Consider the following 26,558-nt stretch of genomic DNA (forward strand, 5'->3'; position numbering starts at 1 on the left):
CAAGGAGGAGGTTACTAGAACCTACCATCTACAGTCAGTTGTTCAGAAGCACAGGTGATAACCTGGACTTACAACTGGCATCTAAAGTGAAGAGGGCCAGTCTTGTGAGATTGAGCCCTTAACCTGTGGGATCTGATGCTATGTCAGATTTGAGTGTCAGAATTGAGTTAAATGATAGGATACCCAGCTGGTGTCACAGAGAATCTTTGGTGGTATGGGGGGAAAACCATGCCTCCACATATTGGAATTGGATGCTCAGACCTCTATAATGAAAAAATATACATATATATATATATATATATATATATATATATATATATATATATATCTAACAGTCATTAATCTAAATTTTCACCTTAGGAAACAAGAAAAAGAAGAGTAAATGCCATCTAAAGTAAGCAGCAAAAAGAAATAAGAACCAGAGTATAAATCAAAGAAACGGAAAATAGGAAATCAATAGAAAAAGTCAATGAAAACAAAAACTGGCTCTTTAAAAAGATTAATAAAATTGATAAGCCCCTAGGCCAGACTAACAAAGAAAAAAAAGGAGAAGATAGAAATACTAATATTAGAATTGAAAGAAGAGACATAACTACATATCCCATGGAAATTAAAAGAATAATGAAGGACACTGTGAGCAACTCTATGCCCACAGATTTAGAAACCTAGATGAAAAGAAACATTCCTTGAAAGACATCACCTTCCAAAAGTCACACAAGAAGAAATAGACATTTTGAATATACCTACATCTATTAAAGAAATTGAAACAATAACTAATCAGCAGAAATCACCAGGCCCAGATGGGTTCACTGGTGAATTCTAAGAAACACTTATGGAAGAAATTATACCAATTCTCTACATCTCTTTCAGAGGATAGAAGCAGAGGAACTACTTTCCTTACTCATTCTATGAAGACAGCATCACTCATACCAAAACTAGACAAAGACATAATAAGTAAAGAAGACTACAGACCAATATCTCCCATGAACAGACATGCGAAAATCCTCAACAAAACATGGGCAAATTGAATCCAAACAAGATAAAAAGAATTATACTCCACAACCAAATGGGATTTATCCAAAGTATGCAAGGCTGGCTCAAGACAGCAATAGGCTAAAAAAGCAAAATCACTTTCACATCTACAGATGAAGAAAAGGCATTTGACACAATCCAACAGCCACTCATGATAAAAACTCTTGGGAAACTAGGAATAAACGGGAATTTTCTCAACTTGATAAAGACTATAAAAAACCTACAGCTAATGTCATACTTAAGGATGAAAAACTCAAAGTTTTCCCACTAAGATCAGATACAAAGCAAGGATGTCCCCTCTCACTACTCCTTTTCAACATGACACTGAAAATCCTTGGTAATGTGATAAAATATATACAGATTGGAAAAGAAGACATAAAACTGTCTTTGGTTACAAACAGCATGACTGTCTATGTAGAAAATCTGAAATAACTGACAAGAAACTAGTAATCTATTAGTTCATTCACTGCTGCTGGGAATGAAAATGGTACAGCCACTTTGGAAGACAGTTTGGGGGTTTCTTACAGAACTCAACATACTTTTACTATATAATCCAGCCAGCAATCATGTTACTTTGTATCTACCCAAAGGAGTTGAAAACTTATATCCACACAAAAACATGCACACAGATATTTATAGAAGCTTTATTCTTAATTGCCAAAACTTGGAAGCAACCAAGATGTCCTTCAATAGGTGAATGGAAAAATAAACTGTGGTACATTTAGATATCAGTATATATATTATTCAGTGCTAAAAAGAAATGAGCTATCAAGCCATGAAAAGACATGGAGGCACTTTAACTGCATATCACTGAGTGAAAGGAGACAATCTGAAACAGCTGCATTCTGTATGATTTCAGCTATATGACATTCTTGAAAAGGCAAAATTATGGAGACAATAAAAAGATCAGTGGTTGCCTGGGGGCAGTGTGAAAGGGTAGAACACAAAATATATTTAGGGATGTGAACATATTTTTATGATATTATAATGATTGATATATGGCATTATACTTCTGTCCAAACTTATAAAAAGTATGATACCAAGAGTGAACTCTTAACCATGGACTTCAAGTGATTATGATCTATTGACTTATGTTCATCCTTGTTAAAAAAATATACGATTCTGGTGAGTGATGTTGATAATAGGGGAGGATATATGTGTGTGAAGAGGGGGAGTATATGAAAAATCTATTTACTCCTTTCCATTTTATTGCAAACCTAAAACTGCTCTAAAAAATAAAGTCTTCAACAAAAATTAAAATTAATTTAAAAATTTTAAAATAAAAAGAATGTCAAAAGTGATAGAAAATGTGCAGAAGAGAAAGTTATGAGTTTTTATTTGGAGAAGGTTGAGTTTGAGTTTGGGTATATGAGCCTAAATAGAAGGCTGCGACAGAAAATGCTCTGGGTGTTGTCCATCTAGGTAGTAAGACCATAAACCCAGAAACAAAATAAAATAAAGGCCAATAAAATTATAATACTAGGGACTTCCCTGCCAGTCCAGTAGTTAAGACTTCGCCTTCCAATGCAGGGGTGTGGGTTCGATCCCTGGTTGGGGAGCTAGGATCCCACATGCCTCGTGGCCAAAAAACCAAAACATAAAACAGAAGCAATATTGTAGCAAATTCAATAAACACTTTTTAAATGGTCCACATCAAAAAAAAATTTCAAAAAATTACCATACTAAATTAACTAGAATTTCCTGATGATGCCTTATTAATTCTTTTATTGAAGATTCCACTCACCGCACGTAACGGTCATCACATTCAGGGGAGAGAAAGGGAAGAGAGCATAAACACTTGGGGGATTTATACCCAATTCCCATCAGAAATATTCTGAGCTTCTGAGGATGAACTGTGAATATTCGGATATATGGCAATGTTCCTCATAAATGCAAATAATACTTATTTTAGATTTAGACTGTATGAATATCATAAAAACAAAATAAATGAAGCAATTTACCTTATTATTTTCAAAAGCAACGTAAAGACATAGAAGAGTTAAAGAAATAAATGCTATTCCATGCATAGAATAACAACACCTTCAGTTACAACATATCATTAAAATATTTAAGGACAGAGAATGTTGATATGCAAACTAGAGGAAAATTAAGGCAACAAATTCAGTAAAGATGTGTCCATGGTTGCCCAAATTCCTGCAACTAATAATTTGTAGTTACCCTTTTGCCAAAACAACGCCTGTTTGTTTGTTTTTTTGTTTTTGGTCAAAGATAAAGCAGAAGCCTTCCTTTATGGCAGGAAAAATGCACAGAGCAAAATTATGTGTTGAAAATGGAAACAGCACAAACTAATATAGCATTAAAAACAGATTTCACTAAATTTAAAGGAAACTTTTTATGGAGGAATTATTGTAGAAAAGCAATCACTTATTATGAAAAACACTTTAAAATGGACTATAAAAAATAGCTTATTTGGAAAGTCAATGAATCAGAAGTCATAAGTCTACAAGAAACAAAATGTCCTTTCTTGTTGACAGTTGACAAACTCATTAAATTGTTAGATGTACCATAAACTTTATTATCAGATATCTTCTGTAAAGGATCCATGAAGTAAAAAGAACTTGGCTGACAAAGAAGAGAAAGCTATTTGAACACTACACTATAATTTCCCTATGTTTCAGGCAGAATACTGTATTTTAATTTTTATTTATGGATTTATTTGCACAGTGAATTCAATATGCATTCCATTTTACTCTAGTTAAATCTCACTAAAAAAATTATTTGGTTGTCCTCCTTTAATAGAAGTAGTGGTATATATATGTCAAATATACTTTCTGTGTCTATTTCATTTCAAATAATACTTTCATTACTAATTTTGTAAACTTAAAAAAAAAGGCAAAATAGCAAATATGCATATAAAGAAGTGACAGATGTACATTTTCCTGAAAAACATAAAGAAAATAAGGAGAACATAATTCTATAGATATATATTTTTTAAATGTTTAAATACTTCCGGAAACCAAATGAATAATAATTATATTCTACATATACAAACAACAACCTCCACAAGGGAGACAATCATTACAAACAAGTACTAATTTCACTTCTCTAGCCTACAAAAAGCAGTCACATTTCATTTTTTATGTCAGTTCGGTGAAAATATGTAGAAATTTTTGACATTAGCTGTATAAAGTCACTTTTCCCTGAACTAAAAATCAGAAAACACAAAGGATTTTTATGTCACTTTGAAGTGTAAGGGGAAATTTGGGCTGTTAGACACAGAAATGCTGGAATTTCCAGGTAATTGTGTTGGTTTACAAATGACAGTGGTGCTAATCAGGACTTTATAATGAAAATTTAATTATTGAAGGGGCTATAAAATTCAAGATAATTACTGGAATAACTTTGGCTAGCAAGATAGCTTTTAGGAAAAAATCTGGATTTAAGCCCACAAAACAAACTAATTAATGAGTCATAATACTAACATCACAAGAGGATTCTTAATTATAGGATCATTGACATAAATGCTTTATGGGATTTTCTAAATTTTTTACAGCTTACATTCCATCAAGCAGTCTATCAAACAACCTGTATTATAACTAGAAACAAAAAGAACACTTTCCTGAGAAAAATATTTATGCAATTACAAGAATTAATTTAAATGATCACTTGTGGTTGATTTTTAATTTATCAAATTTATCAGAGTTAAAACAGCATTAAAAACACATTTTAATAATACAAAATTGCATCACATCAATGGACAATCTAATATTTACCGAGGAAATAAAGAAAACTCATTAAGTGCCTACTATGTACCAGACACTCGCTGTGATACACAGTTTATATATTCTATCTTATTTTAATTCATACTATCAGATAAAGTTGGCATTACAGTATTAAAATCATTCCATAGCTTGCAAAGGTGATTCTCAGAGTTAATCATGGTAGTTCAGAGTGAGAGCTCTGGAATCAGGCTCTCAGAATTAGAATTCTGGTCCTAATCTACCACTTAAATCTCTGTGACCTTCAACAAGGTACTCAGTTTTTATCTCTCTCATCAGCAGAACAGGATAAAATGAGGTAATACAATTACAAACAGCTACTGGCACACAGTAAGTACTCAGTAAATGCCTTGTGCTACTACTACATACACCCAGATAGCCCCATCACCTAAGAACAGAGAGTACATAATAGGACACTAGGTTGAGCCTCAGTCTGACACCAAAAGAAGGCTTGAGAACTACTTTCTTAGTGTATTTTTAATCCTTTGATATATAAAAACCTATTTATACCTTGTGCCAGAAAACATATTTTTTCAAAGCACATTCTTCCTAAGTCAAACAAGTGAGGAAGATTTGTTTTGCTTTCTATGATCTATAGAATTTAGAAACACACACTCAAACAAAAGGGGTTTTGGGGCCAAGTCAGAGAAAGACAGGACATTTACAGTCAATGTATGTTATCATCCAAATCAAAGGAAAATGAAATTTCTAATTCAATGAGTCATTCCTAAACACAAAATGCAAAAGCTATGATTATTTCAAGATTGGAGTTATACTTCTTGAAATCATTTATTAAGCATTTGTTCATATTTATACATTAATAAATATTTACTAAATGTCTAGTGAAAGGTAATTTGTTTAATTATTGCTCTCAGTGATCACTGGACAGAATGGGATCAATCGACCAGTCCAATATAAAATAGTTTTAATCCCTGAGGAATGACAAAACTTCCAAATAGCTTTCATCACTTGGCAGAATTACTCAAGATGATCATGGTGCTTGAGAATCATTATGAATAGTCTGAAATCACTATAACAACTACATTGGCATTATTTACTTATTCAAAACAAAATTACATAAAAAATACTGTATGTGTTGCCACAAGCTATTTAACTCAGTTCAATAACATTTATTCCTTTTGTGGTTCATTTTTTGTTTGTTTGTTTCATAAAGGCTAAACTACATGTTAAAAGAAAAAGCAGGGCTTCCCTGGTGGCGCAGTGGTTGAGAATCCGCCTGCCGATGCAGGGGACACGGGTTCGTGCCCCGGTCTGGGAAGATCCCACATGCCGCGGAGCGGCTGGGCCCGTGAGCCATGGCCGTTGGGCCTGCGCGTCCGGAGCCTGTGCTCCGCAACGGGAGAGGCCACAACAGTGAGAGGCCCACATACCGCAAAAAAAAAAAAAAAAAAAAAAAGAAAAGAAAAAGCAATAAAAAGTGTTATTCCTGGAGATTTAAATACTAATGGGGTAGCTACAAAATCCAGCTAAAGAAAAATCAACTTAAACCCCTGAAAGCTTTTTTTTAAACTTGGTACTGACTTCAAAAGTTGAGTTAACACATTCCTCAATTTTAAACCACTATATGTAGAAAATAGATAGATGGTTCACAATCAGTTTTCATCGCTACAACTGAAATTCAAAATATAAGTCCTATTTCATACTTAAATAAGTAATTCTCCATTATAAATAACATTATTGGTAGAACATTTCAAATATAAAGTAACAGGGCCCTATTATAACAATCAGTCTCTATGATTGATGATATATATTTTAAAATAAAAAACTGCAGTATTAGAGATAATCTAGATTACCTAACCCATTGTCATCATAATAACAAAACCAGCATGTATGTCAATCTACATATTTTATTGCATTTAATTTAAAAAATCCAGTGAGCTATTATTATTCTATATATATATAATATTCTATATTATTCTATTATAATGGTAGAAACTGAAACACAAAATAGTTAATAACACTCAAAGTTGTGTAAATAATAAATAGTAAACAAGGGATTTGAAGCCAAGTCTGTCTGACTTGAAAGTCCACACATATAACAACTATAACATGTAGCTTTCATGATAAAACAAAGCCACAAAATTTCTCCTGCACAAATAAAGCTTATTTTTAAAGGCTCCAGAAAATAAGATTGTTCCTTCAATAAATTATTTTAATATTACGCCCCCTATATACAGTAAAACTCATCAATGATTAGAACAACAATAAAGTAGTGCCAACGGAGGTGAGGCTTATATAAACAATAAAAAGTTTCATAAACAGGGACTACGGAGTGGAGGAAAGTGCATGGAAACTAAGATGCTTTAGCTTGAAACACAAAGGCAAAGAATTAACTTATTTTAGAGTTTAGCTCTAAAATTTCTGGAAAAAGTAATCAAGAATTAGATAATATTGCAATTTGGGGCATGTATTTATTATACAAATGATTTTCCAGAAAAGGTACATAAAATTTTGTCCAAGATTTTTAAAGTTCAAATATTCTCATTCATCTAGAAGAGTTTAAAACTAACTAAAAATAAGATAACATATCCTATTTTAAGTTCTCATTCATATATATGAATTTAAGATAAAACCAGAAAATAAGAAATTCTATCAACCATTGCCCTAAAGCTAAGAATTTATGTTCTTCAAGTAGAGGGGGACGTCCCATTTAAAAATCTGCCTTTAACATTTTAAAAACTGAGACAGTATCACCACCAAAATGGTGCCCCTCAAAACTAAATATAACAAGAGACTGAATTACTGATACACACAATTGTCCACTAAAGAGCCAACCTCAGGGCTTCCCTGGTGGCGCAGTGGTTGTGAGTCCGCCTGCCGATGCAGGGGACATCGGTTCGTGCCCCGGTCCGGGAAGATCCCACATGCCGCAGAGCGGCTGGGCCCGTGAGCCACGGCTGCTGAGCCTGCGCGTCCGGAGCCTGTGCTCCGCCACGGGAGAGGCCACAACAGTGAGAAGCCCACGTACCACAAAAAAAAAAAAAAAAAAAAAGAGCCAACCTCAGACATCAAGGGCTTTGAAACAATTAATGAAAAAGTATTAGATAAGAATTCAAAGAAGCACATAAGTGAATCACAGGGTAGGGCTGAAATTGGGTATGTATTATTACTGAAAAGGAAAGTGGTACATTTCTTATTATATGTTTTCTATTGGCCATAAACTAAGAACACATATATCACTGAAAAAGTTATTTATTACATGGAAAAATTAACATGAATGATATAAAAGAACTAAAAACAAACAAATCAAAATCAGAAAGCTGATCCCTTCCACTGCCTTTTATCTCCATGATGAAATAAATACAATTTAAATATCAAAATATAATATAAACACTAAAATGAGTTTTAAAGACAGGCAATGAAAAATAACCATGTGCCTTGGATGAATGGACCAGATAACAAGTTAAACATGGTTTTATCAATAAGATTTTATAATAACTACTCATGATGATATAAATTATTATAGTCATTTTAGTTATAGCATCTCAAACTGCATAATCTTTCTAATTTTTCTACACAAAGCAAAACATTATACTTCAGGTTAAAATAATTATGGACTTAATTCATATGAAATATTTAAATTACACATGGAGTTTTCTAATTGCTACTTCATCTCTAACTTCTTTTCACAGCACTTACTAGGTTTAAAATTACTGATCATAATGTGTACTAGTTCACTTAGATGACAAAGAGCAAAACATTTTGAATTTAAATTAGGACTGGAATTTAAATGTTTCACTTTTCCACTAAGCTGATCTGCCTCCCAATAAAAGTATTTAAGACCTTATAACAAAGTAATATCTCAGCAGGACGTGGCCTCAAGATTCCTTTTCACTTCAAAACTCCAACCTCTACATTATCTTGATATAAAAGAAGCATGACCCATGGATGGCAGCTGACTATTGTAAAGGTACAGGTCACATTTATATTTATATTTATACTTTACATAAAGATGGTCCCAACACAGGGATAATATTATTAGCAACACTAAGACAGAATTTTGTTAATAGTTAATTTAAATAATTAATAGGAGAAAATCATAGGTTACACTTCAATGGACTTTAAATTTTTCCCATCTTAGCTTCATTCACTAGTTTTTCTACGAATTCAAAATTGGATGATCGATAAAGAATCTCATGTATATGTGTACATACTAACGAAGCATTCCTATATTACTATTTAGTAAACTAAATTAATGTTTACCTATATAACTTTCCCTTTAAATTCTCCAAACATAGCAATGTACACAAATAGCCATTAAAATTCAGATTTAACTTATGACATATATGATTCTAAGATTAAATCAGAGTTTGATACATGAGGTATTTTTTAATTTTAAAAAAGAGAAGCTATAAAATTTGCACATGAAATCAATCTAATTAGAAGGTCCTGAATACATAAAACATGGATATGCCACTGGTTAGATTTAGGTTCTCAAACATGATCTATATATTAAAAAAGCTAATATCACTTAATATTGTGCTAGTCTTATGACACTAGCATTATAGAATAATACCAATATTTAAGATATAAATTATGTGTTATTAAATACTATTCTTGAGAATAAACTTTACCCTAGTAATTTTATTTAATCTGACAGGATTTCACGGACAATCCAAACAATGGGCATTTGCAAAGGGTAAGGTCAGGACTAACACTTTTCCTCAACTTCATATTATAATCACTATGCTACACCTAGTAAGAATTCTTCATTTATTATCAAGGAAGTCACTCCTTTGTGGTTATAAAAATCTAAGTGTCAGGCTTTTTTACATTGTGTAAATATATATCTGCCTTAATCCTAAAGAAACTTTTATTAGCACCTCAAGGATAAAAACCAGTATTATCATACATTTACACAGCACCAAGTGCACCATGCATAATCTAAGCAAGGAAAAAATGGCATAACTTATATATTCAAAGAAAACTTACCAGACAGTTGTTTCCACTTGACTGTCATTGAGCTGCCGGTTGTCCAGTTGTGCAAAAAGTGGGAAAAGCACTTGAATCCCTCCAATAGAATGAATTGCACTATGAATTGAATGTGTAACTATAGCTTTTACATCCTATGTTCAAAAACAAAAATGTTTATTACATTTTCTGAAGCATAATGTTATCACTATTTGCTTGTTCCAAACAACTTTGTAAGAAGATTAAATAAAAGATATTTTTAAATCTATTTTTAAAATTTTAAAATCAAAATTATATAATTTTGATACACATGTAAAATAAAAGTTTGCAATATCTTTGCTAATCACTTAAATTTGAAATCTTAAGTTGAGATATTTTTACAAAGAAAATATGAAGTTCTAAATCAAAATATATTTTAGAATAAGAGACTCATGGATGTAAAGACACTCAGGCAATTTTAATGTTAGGGAGTTATACATTCTTAAAGCAAAGTATTTTTTAATACCTGCAATTATCTATTTAGCTAATTCACTGATTTTACTTCAAAGGATATAGAATATATAACAGAAAGAAAAGATTTTCTACTAAGGAGACAAGTCCAAGGTAAAATATATTACCAAAAAAAAGCAGAAGGCAAAAACATCATGCAAAGAACTAGAAAACCAAAAAAGAAAAACAAAGAGCAACTGGAGATTTCTAGATGAGCAATGTTTAATATGTAAAATAAAGACACAGTGCTGATGAGAACATGAAGACTAAGCTACTATTCACCCACCTGGAGCATTAGAGCATGTGGGGAATGCACAAAAATTGATGCATTTTCCTTTGGTGATGATTCCAGGCACAGCTGAGCATCCGTGGCCTTAGCGTTATATGTAAATGCGATACTACTTGCAAGTTTCCCATCATACAGAACCTGTTTATGATGTTCTGCCAAATGAATATCACTCTCAGATTTAAACTTGAAGGTGCTCTGAAAAAACAAAACTAAATTAAACACTCTTTAAATGCAACATAATAAAACTCTCAAGTTTTAAAGAAGAGAAACATTTAAAGAAGAGAAACATAATAAACAATTTGTTGTGACCCTTCCATGTGTCATGCACTAGTCAGTGGTATTATATTATTTTGTTATTCTCACTTCAGTTCTATGAGTTAAATTTTATTATGCTAATAAACATGCTCAGATCTTCATATTCTCATTTTATTAAGTATTTCTCTGTGTGTGTGGAATGTTTTTATCTTATTTTTTTATAACATCTTTATTGGAGTATAATTGCTTTACAGTGGTGTTAGTTTCTGCTATATAACAAAGTGAATCAGCTATACATATACATATATCCCCATATCTTCTCCCTCTTGCGTCTCCCTCCCACCCTTCCTCCCTATTCCACCCCTCTAGGTGGTCACAAACCACAAGCTGATCTTTATTAAGTTTTTGATTATTTATAAAATAATTTTATTAGAATATTTTAAAGCCAGATGATATTAAATAGGATTTTACTTTAATAATTCATAACATAAATTTAATTTTGCTTGTTAACAGTTTCAAAAGTATTTATAGAAGTAAGTAATGGCTGGCACATGAATTACTAATACAGAAATGGCTATAATGGTTATCATTTGAGACTAAAAAAAAATGTTTATTCACAAAAATATGTCTTTACTATAAAAAGTTTATCAAGATAGTGAATATCAATTCTACTCCACAAGAAAATCACGATGGCCATGTTAAACCCCTAAAGAATAGATGACAATTACAATAGGAAATTGAAACAAAAAATTCTTTTTAAAAATATTTTAGGGCTTCCCTGGTGGCACAGTGGTTGAGAGTCGGCCTGCCGATGCAGGGGACACGGGTTTGTGCCCCGGTCTGGGAAGATCCCACATGCCGCGGAGCGGCTGGGCCCGTGAGCCATGGCCGCTGAGTCTGCACGTCCGGAGCCTGTGCTCCGCAACGGGAGAGGCCACAACAGTGAGAGGCCCGCGTACCGCAAAAAAAAAAAAAAATTTTAATGAAATTATGAGTTAACTATAGTAGGTAATAATACTGCAATATAAAATCCATCTGACTGCCTTCGTCACTGGTTGCCTTAGTACTGTAAAATAAATATTTTAATATGTATTTCAGTAAAATCATAAATGCTCAAAATGTTTAAAATTTGGGTTTTTTTGGATGCTAATTTTTTAAAATTTTTACTGGATTATACTTGATTTAAAATGTTGTGCTAGTTTATGCTGTACAGCAAAGTGAATCAGTTATACATATACCTACATCTGCTCTTTTGTAGATTCTTTTCCCATACAGGTCATTGCAGTAAGTCCCCTACATATGAACCTTCAAGTTGTGAGCTTTCAAAGATGTGAACTGTGTTCACATGTCCAATCACGTAAGTTAATTCACATGTCTGGCGTACACTGTCACGTGGGTGCATCCTCTACAAGTGGTTGTGCTTTTGTGTACTTTACTGTACAGTACCATATAGAGTACAGTAGTACAGTATCTTTATTTCAAGCCCAGGATGTCCGGAAGCAAACATCTCCTATTGTTGACGATCCTTCAGCTCTACCATCTCCCTCCTCCAGTCAGTAACTCTTCTTGCCTGCTCACTCAATGCCAGCCCCTGTATGTCTGCTGTTGTACTGTACTACTATACTTTTCAAGGTATTGTACTGTAAGATTAAAAATGTTTTATTTTTTGTGTTTGTTTTTTTATGTATTATTTGTGTGAAAAGTATTATAAACCTATTCCAGTACAGTATTATATAACCAACTGTGTAAGCTGGGTAACTAGGCTAACTTTGTTGGACTTATGAACAAATCAGACTTACAAAAGAGCTCTCAGAACGGAACTCATTCGTATGTATGGGACTTACTACAGAGTAATGAGAAGAGTTCCCTGAGCTATACTACTGTAGGTCCTTATTAGTTCTCTATTTTATATATAGTAGTGTGTATATGTCAATCCCAACATTTGTTTCTAACTGAATCTTTTAAAAGTAAAATTTCACAAATACGTTAGAATTTTGACTTATTTTGTGAGCCAATGATCAAAAGCACAATTAATTATTTTAGAGGAGTAAAACAAATGAGTTAATTTATAGAAATAAAATTATTTAGCTGAGGGAATTTGGGGGAAGAGTATACAGAACATCGAGACACAGGGGAAGCTGACCAAATAATGAAAGACTACAGGAGGTGGATAACCCAAAAGCAAATTGTAGTACAATCAAGTAGAGAAGTGATGCCTCCTTATGTTGATGATATTTTACTAAGAAAAGCAATGTGTAAATGATGGGACTAGCAACTGGAAAAAGAGCAACGTATGTTCTAGCTTAGTAGAGCTACCTTAAACTAAGGATTTTTTTTAAATTTGACATCAAAAGCAAAGGCAACAAAAGCAAAAATTAACAAGTGGGACTATATCAAACTACAAAGCTTCTGCACAGCAACAAAGAAACCATCAACAAAATGAAAAGGAAACCTACCAACTAGGAGAGAATATTTGCAAATCATGTATCTAATAAGGGGTTAATATATAAAATATAAAAAGAACTCATACAACTCAACAACAAAGAAACAGTTCATTTAAGAAATGTGCAGAAGATGTGAACAGACATTTTTCTGAAAAAGACATAAGACACAGATGGCCCAAAAGTACATGAAAAGGTGCTCAACATCACTAACCATCAGAGAAATGTGAATCAAAACCACAGTGAAGTATCACCCCACTCCTGTTAGAATGGGTATCATCAGAAAAACAAGAGATGACAAATGTTCGTGAGGATGTACAGAAATGCAGAGAATGGCAAGGATGTCCACAGATAAATGAATGAACAAAGAAAAAGTGGTGTATATGTACATTGAAACGTTATTCAGCCATTAAAAAAAAGAATGATATCTTGCCATTTACAACAACATGCATGGACCTTAAGGGCATTATGCAAAGTGAAATAAGTCAGACAGAAAAAGGCAAATATCATATGATCCCACTTGTGTGTGGAACCTAAAAATAATAATAATAAAACAATGAACTCATAGATACAGAGAACAGATAGGTGGTTGCCAGAGACAAGGAGGAGGGGGGTGGCAAAATGGATGAAGGGGGTCAAAAGGTACAAACTTCCAGTTATAAAATGAGTAAATCATGGGAATGTAATACAGAGCATGGTGATTATAGTTAACAATACTGTATGATATATTTGAAAGTTGCTAAAAGAATAGATTTTAAAAGATCTCATTACAAGAAAAAAAATTCGTAACTATGTATGGTGATGAATGTTAACTAGACTTATTGTGGTGATCATGTTGCAATATATTCAAATATCCAGTCATCATGTTGTACACCTGAGACTAATATAATGTTACATATCAATTATATCTTAATTTTTAAAAGTCAGAAAAGTAAAAAGAAAAAAGGAAGTTCTGTAGAGAAATTTATATAGCAAACTAAAGATGAGATCATGAGTAGAAGAATTAAGATTACACAAAAAGGTTTGAACTGGGTGTGCATACTTCAGATATCTTGATTATCATCCATTAACTGTTGCTTTTCCAATTGTTTTGTTGTAGCTAGGGTCAGTGGGAAATATCTAATGGCTTCACCAGAAATATTGTTCATTATGAAGCATAAGTCAATATAAGGTAGGTCTATCCTAACACTATCCCCAAGTATCTTATAAAACATTTTACTCATGAAGCATGTATCCAACGATCAGATTATTCTGATGCTACAGTTTTTGGTTTTTTTGTTTTGCTTTGTTTATTTTAGCACCGCTTCCTAGAGGAGATTTTGCTTCCTAATTACAGACTTTGCTTATTGGTAATTTTTAAAAATAAAATATGGGCATTTCTGACAAATTTATACAAAAATTATTTTTCAATTAGTAAATCAAATATAAATAGCCCCATTAGATGATTTTATGCTGGTGTAATAAGAATCCTTTAAATATGGTATTGCTAATAGGTTGATTCTTTTCAGCTGCAACAGATATGCATTCTTCGAACATGAATTCATATTAATAACGTTTACTCACGAATTTTTGCCCCAACAGTGAAATGCATGAAATAGTGAATCTAAACAACATGCTACAGTGTTCACTAATAATGAAGCATTTTAAATTTAAAAATGTATCCTAAAATATAAGTGACACCAGCAAAAACATGGCAAATTAGATTACTTGCTTGCTTAAAATATGCTAAGATTACAGTCTTCCATATTAATTTAAAACATAAAATGTAATGTTAACTCTCCTTTTATGAGCTTTCAAAATAAGTCTATATTTTAAGAATTTATTTTCCTAAATAAAGTTCTATGCTTATGGCAGCGGTCCCCAACCTTTTTGGCACTAGGGACCGGTTTCATGGAAGACAATTTTTCCATGGAACAGGGGTCAGGGAATGGTTTCAGGATGATTCAACTGCATTACATTTATTGTGCACTTTATTTCTATTATTACTACATTGTAATATATAATGAAATAATTATACAACTCACCATAATGCAGAATCAATGGAAGCCCTGAGCTTGTTTTCACTTGCCACTCACTGATAGGGTTTTGATATGAGTTTGCAAGCAATTGATTTATTATGGTCTCTGTGCAGTCAAACCTCTCTGCTAATGATAATCTGTATTTGCAGCCGCTCCCCAGCACTAGCATCACTGCCTCAGCTCCACCTCAGATCATCAGGCATTAGATTCCCATAAGGAGCACGCAACCTAGATCCCTTGCATGCGCAGTTCACAGTAGGGTTCTTGCTCCTATGAGAATCTAATGCCCCCACTGATCTGATAGGAGGCGGAGCTCAGGCGGTAATGTGAGCGATGAGCAGCGGCTGTAAATACAGATAAAGCTTCACTCACTAGCCCGCCGCTCACCTCCTGCTGTGCGGCCGCGTTCCTAACAGGCCACGGACGGCTACCGGTCTGTGGCCCAGGGGTTGGGGACCCCTGGCTTATAGAACAAAAACTAATTATTAGTATTAGTATCAAAATGTCTAGGAAATAGAAATTAAAAGTATAAATAAATGTATTTCAGAATTTCTCTAAAAAGGAAGCATGTAAAAACGTTAAATATGTTATATAATCCTCAAATTGTCTGTTAACATGTCAAAGTGAGAGGGCATCAAATAGCATGACTTCCTAATTCTGAAGAGCTGTTGTATTTACTGTTTTTAACAGAGAGATATAAGCATCCAACCCTTTGGAGAAGAATGCAGGTAAATAACATAGATAGTAAAACAGACTTTACAAAAAAGTAGATGAAAATTGTTTTTAGACCACACACACTGTTATATCTAAAATTTTGAAGAATTTAGATCTGAAATTCTTTTCAAAGATTTAGATACACCAAAGTCTCTGCTTGTAACCAGAATTCATGCTGGAGGCAACCATATTTAATTGATGCCTACAATTAGACAATTTTCACAGTTCACCACGCTATACCACCTAGAATTTCCAGTGGAGCTTCAAGAGCAGCTTACAAATTTCAAATTGACTCTAACCTATTGTTATATATTGCTAAACCTCTGACAGTTTACTTATTCTACCCGTTAAACAGCCCATCATGGGTAAAGACTTGCATAGCCATCTTTGTTTTCTTTGAAAGCTCAATTAAGAGTTGATGAGTGAGTTATTGCATCCACTATGGAAACAAGTATGGAGGTTCCTCAAAAAATTAAAAACAAAACTTCTATATGATACAGCAATTCCACTTCTGGATATTTATCTGAAGAAAACAAGAACACTAACTCAAAAAGATATATGCACCTCCATGTTCACTGCAAAGTTATTTACAATAGCCAAGACATGGAAGCAAACTAAGTATCCATTGATGGATGAATGAATAAAGAAAAGATGGTATGGTATTAAGTATTCAGCTATAAAAAAAGAAGGACATCTTGAAATTTGAAACAACATGGATGGACCTTGAGGGCATTATGCCAAGTGAAATAAGTCAGAGAAGGACAAACATCGCTTATCTGTGGAATCTAAAAATCGAGCTCTAGATAACAGAGAACAGACTGGTGATTGCCAGAGACAAGGGGGGAGGGGATGGGAAAAATGGGTGAATGTGGTCAAAAAGTACACACTTCTAGTTATAAGATGAATAAATGATGGGTATATAGTACACAGCATGTTGATTATAGTTAACAATACTATATTTGAAAGTTCCTAGGAAAGTATATTTTAAAAGTTCTTAACACACACAAAAAATTGTAACTTTGTGAGGTGATGGATTTGTTAATTAGCCTTATTGTGGTAAATCATTTTGCAATATATACACATATCAAATCATTACGTTGTACACCTTGAACTAAGAAATGTTATTTATCAATTGTATTTCAATAAAACTGGACAAAAAGCTTTAAAAAATTTTTAAAAAACAGAAATACCGTATTGTCTGTACTGTACAATATAGTTAAAAGTCGTAACTTCAAAACCAATTAGACTTGAGTTTGTAACCCAACTCTGTCACCTATAGATAACCACCCACAAGTTATCTGCCTCTCATCTGCTACACACCCAATACATAAAATGATATAAATAAAGCACTATGAACAATACCTGGTACTTTTAAAGCAAAATGGTAGCTGCTATTATCACTACTTCCTTTTCTACTCAATATTATACATTTTCTTTGTTAACTTTTTTCTTAAATGTTACTCACAAAACATTTACCATAAATGTTATGGTAATGGCATATTGCACTGACGACAGTGTAATTCAGATTACTGACATAGTTGCTAACGAGGCAAAGTCTCATTGAGCAGAACTTTAATTACCCAAACTAGAATTACTTAACACAAATATGAGAAAATGTGCCACAACACTGCTAAACTCAAAAAAACTAAGTTTATCTAATTGTTATATGAGCAGAGGCATGTTATTTTTCTAACACTAATCTCTGAAAACTTCACCAATGTCAAGAATATAGCCATTTTTTCACTGAATTTATGTTAGAATAATATATATTTGACAAAGCTATTGCTTTCCCCAGAATCATTATGTGACAAATGATGCTGATATTAACATAGTAATGACATTCCAATATTCAAGGAATCATATTTCCTGATGTATAATTAAGAGAATGTTGCCACTTGTACATTGTACAATGATTTTCTCCTCAAAATGAATAAATAATCCATCTGAATTCATTAAAAAATAATCATCCAAACTCTTAATATCTCCAAACTACTCAAGGAAAATACATATGTAGGATCAAACCATTCTCTTGCTACAAATTTTTTGATAATTCCACATGACTGGAAAATTCAAATTCATTTTTTTGATATTCAAAACCTTCCATAACTTGGTTTCAACCTGTGATAATCACCCTCGCATTCTACCATACATTACACCATCTACTCTGCATTCTCCCATGGAGCCATGCCGGATTACGGATCAATCCACGCACACATCCGGCACTCCCTTGCTTCTATCCCTTCAATCATGCCCACTGTCTCACATTCTATCATCACGTCCTGCTCACCCTCTCAACTATTTATTTTTTTCAAGAACCCTGAAAAATTTCCTTCTCTATGAAGAGCTCCTAAATCTTCTGCAGCTGGAATTAATCATCCTTCCCCAAAACGTTAATAGTATTTGCATTATGTTTCTTTTGTGGTATACATGTCAACTTTTCATTATCAACATTTACAGATACAATTATTCTCATCAAGTATAAGCTTAATCATTTTTAATCCCCAAAGCTTTAGAATAGCTCCTTGAATATAACTATTATTCAATACATTATTGAATTTTATTCAATCACATGCCCTACAATCATTATTACCAGATCCTGGTAAGAAAGAATGTAGAGGAAAAAAAAAAGATTACAGTCACAAGCATGCCAACAAAGGGCAAATAGATTAACATAGAGTATTTCATGCAAGAAGTGAAGTCAGGACTTCAACATAGTTGAAAATGACTCAACCAATCAAATCTTAAAAAGTTATAACAATGACATATACCAAATTAGCAGAAGTGCCAAGTACCAGCACTATAATTACTGCAATATTTCAAATACTGAACAAGAGAAACACATCACTAATACAAACCAATATCTAAGAGAAATATTAAACATAATGTTAATAAACTACTTATACCAAATTAAGCAATCATTTACAAATATCAAGTAATTTTATGTAACTCATTCTTCTAATATAAGAAAAGTTATGTTTTTGTTTTTGTTTTTTTTTTTGGCTGCGCCACGAAGCTTGCTGGATCTCAGTTCCCTGACCAGGGACTGAACCTGGGCCACGGCAGTGAAAGCCTGGAATCCTAACCACTAGGCCACTAGGGAACTCCCCAAAGATTTTTTTAACATGCATGTAGTTGCACAGAAGAATGGATATTTTGGTAGGTTGAAAGTTTTAAAAATTAAATTGCAAAAGCAATCAATATCATAGAATGATAAAACATACACTTTTTAGAAATGATTTGATGGGGAAAATGTGTGAATAATTACAATCTAGTAGAGGAAACCCCTGAATTGTCTACACTACTAGTGTCATTCGTTTGTTTTGGTTTTGGTTTTGGTCACACCATGTGGCATGAGGGATCCTAGTTCCCTGACCAGGGATCAAACCCATGCCCCCTGCAGTGGAAGGGCAGAGTCTTAACCACTGGACCACCAAGGAAGTCCCTCATTCATTTGTTTAATAATTACTGAGCACCTGAGGACGTGGGCATAAACCTTCTCTAACTGGGTCGATACTCCAAAGTCTCAAACAACTGTGTGACCTCTGGTATCTCTCTTCTGCTCTTGGTAACATCTTCTTCCTCCCACGGCTCACAGCATCTCAACACGGGAACCCTGACAAAGACTTCTATCCCTACCCCAAGAGATTGCTCCTTTTCGATACCCTGCCCCACAAGTTCCAGCTGTTTCAGTACCTCAGAGCAGCAGGCCAAACCGGCTATGCCTGGCTTCTACCTCCTTTATGCCTCAATAAAAATATTAGCCCCAGCCAGAGAGCTGGGGTGATTAACAAGCTCATCTCAAAATGTCTTCCTCCTCTCAAGGATCTTGGGCCTGTGCTATGTGTACTGACAAATGTCTAAAAACCGATGCTTTGTGTATTTTGCCCATTTTCATAGTGATTTACAGTGGTAGGGCACATCTAGTACCAGTTATTCCATTATGGACAAAATCAGAAGTCAGGTTGAATGCTTTAAAAATGAATTAATTAAGCAAGAAATTTTGTGAACTGGATAGTAGGTTTTAAAAGATTATTTGTGAATTCTAATTGTCATCCTCAGAAGTAAAAGAAACCAGTTAAAGGGTACCAATTGATTTAAAAAAAAAAAAAAAGAGTGCTTTTCAGTTGGATGAATTCATGAAAGGCAACAGAGGGAAGCAGATTTTTCCCCCACCAAGAGAAACAAAAATCACTTAATTTTTATGAACCTAAAGCTTCTGGGGCCTCCCTGAACTGTTTTTTGTTGTTGTTGTTGTTGTTTTGAATTTATTTATTTATTTAATTTTATTTATTTATTTAAGTTATGTTCATAATATAATTTATATATTTCAAAATTTGAGATTTCAAATACCACATTAAGCAATATGGTTTTATAAAATTTATTATTTCAGAATTATGTCAAGAAAAGCCACAGCTTCAACATTAGAAAACATTCTAAAGAATAAAAGAAGTTCATGAAGGGAAAATACTTAAAAACTGAAAAAGCACCTTTGAAACAAAATGAAACATATAATAATTACTCAGTTCCAAAATACAGAGATGACTTTTAAACCACATTGAAGAAAGTCTATCACTATATATTATATTGTATCACATTTCACACCTAAAACTTTCCATAGAATTTATAAGAAGATGGTTTTACTACCTTATATCCAGGTCCTAACTGATGAATTGCAAATATCTGTGCAGGGTTGAGGGCTTCACTGAACACATACACGGCACCAAGTTGACCACAGAAAACCCTATTTGCATCAGCAGTTTCTGAAGATCCGAGAAAGCACTTGTCATAGCTCTATTTTTAAAAAGTCATAAAAAAATCATATGTTTTATTTTGTAATGACAAAATATTTAAGGATACCTGCCTTAATTGTCAGGAATACCATAAAGCATAACAATAATAACAGAAGAAAGCAACAATTAAGACTCTATGGAGTATTTAAATAATAAAAACCAACTAAAGATTTTTTAGGGAAAGTTAATCAGTCAAATGTTTCATATTTATGGGCAAGCAAACAAACAATAACCACCTACTCAATAATCGCCTGACCAACTTTCCAAATTCTATAGCTAAAAGCAAAAGGGCTTATAACTATTTATTTACAAAAGTAAAATTAATTTTAAAACTGTAATTATTTGTAATTGTCCATAGATAGTCATCTGAATCAACATAATGACTATTCCAAATTTAACCATAAACACATTGGACTGAATTTTAAAAATTCTACCTTATTTCTCCACTATGGATACATTTCTCTATTTCTCTACACTAAGTTAAGGACACAAAGAAAAATCACTTCCTTCTCTTACATGAGTAGGAACTATGCAGCATCAGATAAACAATAATCACCAAAATCTGCTGACTAAAGCAGATGGTACAGTGCTCTCCATCTGGGGAGTTCAGCACCTAAGAAACCGCACTTAACAAGACCCTTCCCACCTCTACTTCTTAAATCTCACCTAATACGTGGCCCCACCTATCCAGACCAGTGAAAGCAGTCACTGTTCAGTTCAGTCCTCCCAACCTCACAGGTTATTCTACACCGGAATAATGATAAGCAAGACATTATATATGTATGGAATCCCTTTGGTACCTCAATAAAATAACCAAAAAATTGTGAATGAGGTAGAAAGAAAGAGACTCCTCATAAAATACTCAATCTTTAATTAAAAGTATAGGAAATTAAGAACTGACTGCATAATGTATGTGTGTATATGTGTTATTGTCCAGGCCTCCATTTCTTGGAATATTATTGCAAATAAGTGAGAAATCAGTCTTTTCTCCCTTTCTTTTTTTAAATATGACTACAGAGTCATGACAGCCAACAAAATCACTCTGCAATAGAAAAGACTGTCCCCTTTGGAGGGCAAATATGAAGCAGAATTTCATGTGAATATTCTAATTCTGAAAAAAATCATTCTCATAAATATTTATTGACTGTGACCCAACTATGAGTTTCTAGGACAGAACAAGCAAACTGTTTCTGTAAAGGAACAGACAGTAAATATTTCAAACTCTGCAATCCCTAACTCATTTCATCACAGATTCGTCTTTGATTTTTGTTTTATTTGAGTCTTTAAAAAAAAAAAACTTAAAAAAAATGTAAAAACCAAGATAAACTTTCTACTTCTGCCTCAAAGCTTTTGCACTCACTGCTTCCACTGAATGGGATATTTCCTCCAAATATTCACATTGCTTTCTCCCTCCACTCTTCTCACTAAGACCATCTCTGGACCATCTGGCTTCTCCCTTCCCTATACCTACACTTTCCATATTTGTTCCCACTTAGTTTTTCTCCACAGTATTTATCACCATTTATCTAGTAAATAATAGTCACATGTTATACTTATTCATTCTGTTTAAGGTCTTGCTTTCCCATCAAAATAAGGTATAAGACACAACTTTTAATGCTTGAGATTCTGAAAAGAATAGAATACTGAATTTATATTTTTGACCTAATAATAATTTGGCCAAGCAATTTTCCTTTTTTTTTGTATCATTAATCATATCTTTTAGCAATTTAATTATACTAAATTAAACCAAGAGTTCACTTAATAGAAAAAAATTTCAAAGTAAAACTATTGTTTCTACCAAACTATTTTATTATTCAATTCATGTTATAAACAGTGATAGATCAAACACTCAAATACATTAAAATACAGATAAATAAAAACTTACATCATTTGTGTTAACATGCCAAGCCATATCACCATAGGACACCAGCTGTCCATTAACATAACACCGAATTTCACTGTTCCTCCATCGATTGTAAATGTGGACAATGCTGATCATGTACCACTTAAATGAAAAAAAATTTAGGATATCAATATGTAATGTTTAGTTATTACTGTTTAAAAGCAACCATAACATTTATCCCACACTACAAAAAATTGCTTGAAGGAATATTAATGATCATCCACTAGCATTTTTTCAAGTTCCCTTTCCCATTTCTCATTTTACAGTGAAAAAAAATGACTCATAAAGAATAAATGTGTGATGGAGACAGAGTGAGAACCCTTTCAGCTCTGGACTGACACTCTTTCCACTATACCAAGATCCAAAAATTGTGGAAAAACAATTATATTTATGCTCATTCATTTAATAACATTTGCATTGTGCCAGGCACTGCAAATACCCAGTTTTTACAGACAGACCATAGGTTCAAGCTCTTCTGGAATTTATGGAGCAGTGGAAGAGCCATACATTAGACAAGTAAACAAATACAGAATTAAAAATCATGATGATTACTACGGGGAAATAAGAACAGTGTAAACTAAGAATAACCTAGGATTCTACTTTGGATTGCATGGTCAGGAGAAATCTGTCAAGGAAAAAAATTTAACATTTATAATAAGATTTAGATAATTTCAATTCCACAATTTAGAATTATTAAATCCAGGAATAATTATATTTAATTTAATAATGTGTGACTATCAATTAAGAATCAAGGAATGAGTTTATACTCAGCTCTCATTTTATAGTTACCAGTGTCAACAAAAAGCATTTTAAAGTCTATTTTCATATGAGATGATTTAAGTTCTATAACAATTTGTGGATCTAATCCTTGGCCTCTTTGGAGTTAATAGCCTAATGCAGATAATATAGAAATATTATTTCTAAACTATAGAAAAATACAAATGATTTACAGATATTTAAACAATTATGCTTTCATCAGTTAAGAGAGATTTAGACTAGTTTTCCCCCAAAACATAAAAATATAAAGTACAAAGTTTGTTCTTCAGATTAGTTAAAAGCACTATTCAATTTATTTCATACATACTTTGCATAATATAAAGTCATAAGAGTAATTCTTAACCACTAAAATATTAATCATTTCAAGGTATCTGAAATACTTTGAACAAAATTTAATTTTATTCATTTTGATTTAGAAAATAAAAATAGTGCACTGAACAACTCACAGAAGACAGTAATACAAGTAACACTTTTCCTCAATTACATAAAAAAAAAAAAAGTCAGGTCAAACCATTTAACCCCTAAAACACGTCTGTTTTAAAGCTGTTTTATTCTAGATCATCCTTAATTTATTGCAAACTGAGGCTTTCACCTGACCTGAAAGTAACATATATGTTGGACCTGATTAAAATTTGAAGAATATCTTCAAAGTTGGTCATTTAGTGACTCATGTTTCTAAATATTATAAAATTATCAAGAAACTGAGCTTAAAATAAATTTAAGAAAAATCTTATTGAAGTTTACATGTGTAAGAATTAAAATTTACCTCTCTAACACTCATTGAGTTTAAAATTTTCAACCAGAATGCTATCTGGGTAAAACAGGAGATACAATCTTTATATTTTGGAATAAAATTTTTAGAAATTTTAAGTGTCTAAATACAATAGACATAAATAAATGTCTATTAATAGAAAGGTATTTTCTGTTGCCCAAAGACAATTTTAAGATAATATATGAAAATTATGAAAAACTGTTCCTAATACATATCTGATACCCATAAATAAGACACCACGGACTATATTTCTATTTATTTTTTATCTACTATTTCTTCATTATGAGATTTTTTCTGATAAAATTGATATTTACTCCTCAAAGTTGTTCATTCAAAGAATTTACTGTGGGCCTACTTCATGGCAAGTGTCCCCCAGATTGTAGGCACATAAAGAAATGTAACATATACAGCCTAAAGGAGGTTTCATTAGAGAAACAAACATAAAACAACTATAAAACAATGGATAATACCTAAATTACACATATGTGAGCAAAAGATGTAATGACTGAGGGTAGGTAGAAAGGAAAGACAGAGAAGGAAGGCTAACCAAGAAGAGTTCACTAAAAGAGTAAAATAAAGCTTAAGACTAAACCTGAAGGATGAATAGAACAGTTGAGTAAACAAGGGGGAAACATTCCAGGCAGAAGAAACTTAATATGGTACATGGAGCACAGTGGTTTGACAAAACTTTTCTCAGTGTTCAGGTGTGGCAGGCATAATAGACAAAGACCAGATCATAAAGAGACCCATAGTTCCCCTTTTGTCATCAGCCTTTACTTTTTGCATAATGTGGTATAACTAAAGAATTTTGAGCAGGAAAGTGAAATGATCATCTCCATAGTTTAGGAACATAACTGGCAAAAGTAAGGAAGTGGGGCAGTTAGGCAAGTGTGGATGAAGATAAATGAAAACCACAGCAGAAGTCCAGGTAAGAAAACCATAGGAGCCTACACTAAGACAAAGGCATTGGTAATTTTAAAAAGCGGGGACAGGAACTAATTAACAGAACTGACTGGAACTGCTAATATAGAAAAGGGGAGTCTAAGATGGTTTCCAATTTTTTACTTAAATGGGTAGTGGTACCATCAACTAAAGATAACTAATATAGTTATCCAGTTATTAGCCAGATAATTAAGTTTGGAGTTATAAACAGAGTTTGCTTTTGGTCATAACACTAACATAAAAGGTTAAATGGGTGAATAAATGAATACACAATTTAATGAATGAATTGATCTCAGAACGAAGGGTACTTATTTATAGGAAAATTAACCTTTCTATTCTCTTTCCTTAGTAAATCAAGATATACTCTACAGATAACAGACAAGTGACTTTTTAAATCAAAAGAGCCCAAGTTTTGACTTGATATTTTTTTGACTGAGGGAAACAGGAGTAAACTTGGAGACTATATATGCATACTGATATTATACATGTATGTTGAGGTCTACATTTAGTTTGAAACTCAAAAATAGATCTATAAAAGAAATACAACAACATGAACAAGAAAAAAGGATGTATATTAAGAATTCATCAGAAAAATGTAACATGATATTTACACAAATATCAATTGTAGCTAACATGCATTGAGTAAATTTGCTACATAGTAGGTAATGTGCTAATTGTATACATTCACTTTCACAAGGTCAAACATCCGGTTAAGTGGTACCACTAGGAAAACACTTTTTGATAGTCTAGCTAAACCCCTTATTAGGAAGGAAAACAACTTAGCTAGGGTATACCCTGAAAAAACTAAAGAAAGGGGAAAAAATAAAAAATGGAGTTATCTCAAATAATGAAACAGTAAAATCAAATACTAATGATTTTCAAGGTTTATAAAAATCTTTACAGAAGGCCTTTCAAAACCCACATAACTCCCTGATCCTGCTCCTAACAAGATATAGAAAGAGAGACCTATTACAACTGGGAATGCATTTCTCAAAGGGGAAAAATGTAAAGACAGAGGGAGAGAGAGAGAGAGAGAGAGAGAACAAAGGGGTTGAATTGCTTTTTTTAGTTAATGGCAACTTTATTTGATCCTTAACTTGACGCTAAGTTTTCTTATTTATACTCTTTAAACCACTGTTTCTTAAACTTGTCTGATGAGAAGAATCACCTAGAGCATTTGTTAAAAACTCATATTCCTGACATGAAAATGATAATTCCACGAATCTGTATTTCTAACAAGCTTCCACTAAAATTCTAAATAATTTGGCACATTTGGCAAACTCTGTCTGGCTAGCATCCCAAATCTAATAAATCAGAATTTCTAGAGGAGAGGCAACGAGATTTATATGAAAAAAAGTGGGATTTGTATCAAGAAAAAAATAACTCCCATTCTAATGTATAAATTTATTTAGAATCATTGCTTTTAAGCTATTTTCTAAGTATATATTAATGAATTATTGTTAA

General features: G+C 32.7%; 1 protein-coding gene across 3 annotated transcripts in view; it reads right to left on the reverse strand.

Moving 5' to 3' along the window:
* Positions 1–26,558, reverse strand: part of NBEA (neurobeachin) — a gene marked incomplete at both ends in the record, with an annotated part of 605,261 nt that overhangs the window by 499,981 nt on the left and 78,722 nt on the right. For all 3 annotated transcript variants that reach the window (XM_079722002.1, XM_079722001.1, XM_079722000.1), the window contains 4 exons: positions 9,726–9,859; positions 10,480–10,677; positions 20,555–20,701; positions 22,586–22,705. In XM_079722002.1, coding sequence (XP_079578128.1) covers positions 9,726–9,859; positions 10,480–10,677; positions 20,555–20,701; positions 22,586–22,705 — 599 coding nt within the window. The remainder of the gene's footprint in view (positions 1–9,725; positions 9,860–10,479; positions 10,678–20,554; positions 20,702–22,585; positions 22,706–26,558) is intronic.

Source organism: Hyperoodon ampullatus (genome assembly GCF_949752795.1).
Source record: "Hyperoodon ampullatus genome assembly, chromosome: 16".
Lineage (NCBI taxonomy): Eukaryota > Metazoa > Chordata > Mammalia > Artiodactyla > Ziphiidae > Hyperoodon > Hyperoodon ampullatus.